The sequence below is a fragment of the Saccopteryx leptura genome, chromosome 6 (assembly GCF_036850995.1).
Source record: "Saccopteryx leptura isolate mSacLep1 chromosome 6, mSacLep1_pri_phased_curated, whole genome shotgun sequence".
Classification (NCBI taxonomy): Eukaryota; Metazoa; Chordata; class Mammalia; order Chiroptera; family Emballonuridae; genus Saccopteryx; species Saccopteryx leptura.
Genome location: NC_089508.1, coordinates 79,743,896 through 79,747,208, shown reverse-complemented (window position 1 = coordinate 79,747,208; position 3,313 = coordinate 79,743,896). Strand labels below are relative to the sequence as shown.

The window sequence follows — 3,313 nt, the reverse complement described above, 5'->3', positions numbered from 1 at the left end:
GAAAGCAGCTCTGGCGCTGACACCTGGGGAAACCCGTTTCTAGGCTGCTTCCCACGCTACCTCTCCTGGGAACCAGCTAAGCCCCAAGCAGGGAGCCCCAAACCTGCCCCCCCCACACGAGTCCAGTTCCAATCTGTCCCATCTAGTCTAGTCCCCACCTTTCAATCTAACCTTAGTCCTCTTCAGTCTCTATCCACACTGCTGGGCCTTGAGGACTATGAGAGAGCAATGGTTGATAGCTCCAAGAAATGACACAGAGCCAGTAGCTTCAGAAATTTAAGTCTTTATTTGCAGACTCTCTGCATGGCTCTACCTTCCAGGCTGTGACCTTGGAGAAAAAGGTGACCCCAGCCCCTTCTTCTTTTAGGCTTTAGCTTGCAGCTCCTCCCCCTCCTCTGCTGGGCCTTGTCTCTCACTTCCTGCCCCACTCCTGGCCCAGCCAGTTTGGGCAGTGCCTAGGGAGCCCTGAGATCCAGTTTTTCCCAGGAACCAGCCCCGCCCCCCTTGGCCTTGGGGGTTGAGGGCAGCCCAGGTGCCAGTGTTGCTCCTCAGCTGCCCCGCTTCTCTGCTCTCCTCCTCTCTCTTACTCCTTCCAGGCCTAGCATTCTGATCTGCCTCCTCCTCCTCAGCTTGCCTCCAGTCCTAAAGCTCCAAGGCCTCACTTTTTCAGCTTCTTCTCAATCTCTGACTTCTATCTCACACAGTCCATCCCAAACTTCTCTCCAAATAGGGCTAGATATCTTCCAGCCCTCCAAGATGCCCAGCTACCCCCGGGCTCTTTCTCATCCCTGTGCCAACACGGAGGTGAGGACCTCTACAAAGGGTCCTAATTCAGCCAGCCTGACCTGAGTACCCACGATAAGAAACTGGGAATTGGATCCCAAACTGCTTGGAGTGGCTGACCCTGTTAGGACTATCCCATGAAAACCAAAGTCCTGGGATTTCTCTGTAAGCCTTGACCACAGAAACCCAGGGTACAGCCTTCCTTCCTCCAGGTCTTAGGCTCACTCTGGCATGAGTGGGCAATTAGAGGCCCAAGTCCCCACAGTGTTCAGAAAGGAACTGAGTCCCATTGGGTGGCCTGGCCCTGCCAGTAGCCCCCTACCCCAGGTTCCAGATGTCTGTGGCTTTATGCCTATCGCTCCATACTCTGCCATAGCTGTTCAAACAAAGCAGAAGAATTTCTTCCAGCGGCAGCGGGAGAGGGTGCGCACACCTTTGGCATTCAGTTTCTTCTCCAGCCGGGCTTTGTGCTCGATGGCACTGAGAATGGCTGAGTCAAACACCTCTTTCAAGTTCTTCTGAGTCAAGGCAGAGCACTCAAGGTAGCAGCAGGCCCGGATCTTCTCGGCCAGACCCTGGGCTTGGGGTTGGGGCACGGGCCCCTCCCGACCCCCCTGGTCCAGCTGAATCAGGACATTGACATCGTCCCTAAGGTCAGCCTGGGTGCCCACCAGCAGCACTGGCGCCTGGGGGTTGTGAGTGCGAATTTCGGGGAGCCATTTCTCTGTGATGTTTTGGAAGGAGCTGGGCTGCACTACGCTGAAGCAGGCCAAGAAGACATCGGTATCCGGGTAGCAGAGGGAGCGAAGGCGGTCAAAGTCTTCCTGGGATGGGAAAGCCAGGTCAATTCTCTATTACAGGGAACGGGAATTCGCTTTGCACATAGGACTGGGGACCTGAGACTCGTAACCAAGGGCCCAAGGCCTTCTCCATCCTGATATACCTGGGGTCCTCCCAGCCTCTAGCCCACTTTCTCCCAGCTTCTCACCTGTCCTGCTGTGTCCCAGAGCTCAATGCGCACCGGGGCTCCATCCACCAGGACTTGCACTGTAGGGAGGGGGCGGAGGACAGCCTGAGTTAGGAAGGCGTTCCGGGGCCCACCAGGCCTCCCCAGCGCCACCTCGGGGACCGGGCCCGCCTCCCTCACTGGGGGCTTCCGCGCCCTCCAGCCTGCGTGCGGACCCCAGCTCCCGCGCACACAAACCCACCCCCAGCCACGCGGCCGCCGGAGCCGTTGAAGGTACCGGAGAAGGTGTCCAACGCCGTGGGTCGGTAGCGCGTGGGGTACCCATTGCAGGTGTAGCTGACGATGAGGCTGCTCTTGCCTACGGCGCCGTCGCCCACCAGCACGCACTTGATGCCCAGTTCCGGGGTCGCGCTGCCCCGCCGCGGGGGAGGGGTCGGTGCCCGGAGTGGGGACGACTCTGCCTCGCTCAGCTCCCGCGGGGGCATGGCCCGCTCTGGGGACAACCCAGGACCAGGCTCTGCTGCGCTGGAAGAAGCCGGTTCCGCTGGCTGCCTCGGACTGACTCCGCAGAAGCCCAGTGCGGCGGCCGGCCGCTAACCTCCAGCCGGATTGGGGCCCCGCCCACCTTATTTGCATATCCCGAGTGACAGCGGATCCCGCCCACCCGCCGGGCCTCCTCCGGGACCTCCCCCTGCAGTGCGCCCCATGAGAATCACACAGGTACAAAGACAAAGAATCGCCAAAATGAGGCAAATCTAGATATTCTGTAGGAGAAAGACATAGATAGAGGACTTATCTTTAGGAGGAGGAAGCAAGTTGCGGTACACAAAATGCAGCATGTTTAAATTAAAAGAAACCTGACCTACAATTGTACGGGTACTGAAAAGTCTGGATAATAATTGTATTAATTACAGAATGGTTTAAAAACATATACAGGTCATGAAAAGGCAGAAAATAAACTCAAGTGTGAACACAACAGGCAAGCATGTATTGTATACTCCCTTTCCAGGTAGAGCATCCTCCAGACTCCACCTGAAGGCAGGCCCGAAACACCTGCATTCTGCTAAAGGAACTGAGGCTACTAGAGAAACTAGATGGGAGGGTCTTCAAGGACAATTTTTCATTTGAAAAATTTTGAGTTTATTTTAGAGTCCACAAAAACCCTCTAATATTATTTGCATTATCATCACCATCAAAAGCACATGCTGCTCTGAGCCACTCACTGTCCTTACTGTAGATGGAGTGTACTGACTGTGGGACAAGATATGGCAGGTGGCCCTAGGAAGGTCACCAAGAGAGCAAGTCAGGAGTAACCTGGTACTAATTTTTATTTTTTTTGTATTTTTCTGAAGTTGGAAGCGGGGAGGCAGTCAGACAGACTCCCGCATGCGCCCAACTGGCAAAGCCCGGCAAGCCCACCAGGGGGCGATGCTCTGCCCATCTGGGGCGTTGCTCTGTTGCATCCAGAGCCATTCTAGCGCCTGAGGCAGAGGCCACAGAGCCATCCTCAGTGCCTGGGCCAACTTTGCTCCAGTGGAGCCTCAGCTGCGGGAGGGGAAGAGA

General features: G+C 56.1%; 1 protein-coding gene across 1 annotated transcript; it reads right to left on the bottom strand.

Moving 5' to 3' along the window:
- Positions 1 to 267: 267 nt before the first annotated feature.
- Positions 268 to 2,342, bottom strand: RHOV (ras homolog family member V). The gene is made up of 3 exons (XM_066343489.1): positions 2,028 to 2,342; positions 1,772 to 1,830; positions 268 to 1,607 (listed from the first exon to the last, which is right to left on the bottom strand). The coding sequence occupies exons 1-3, from the start codon at positions 2,233 to 2,235 to the stop codon at positions 1,164 to 1,166; spliced, it is 711 nt and encodes a 236-aa protein (XP_066199586.1). The 5' UTR covers positions 2,236 to 2,342; the 3' UTR covers positions 268 to 1,163.
- Positions 2,343 to 3,313: the final 971 nt, after the last annotated feature.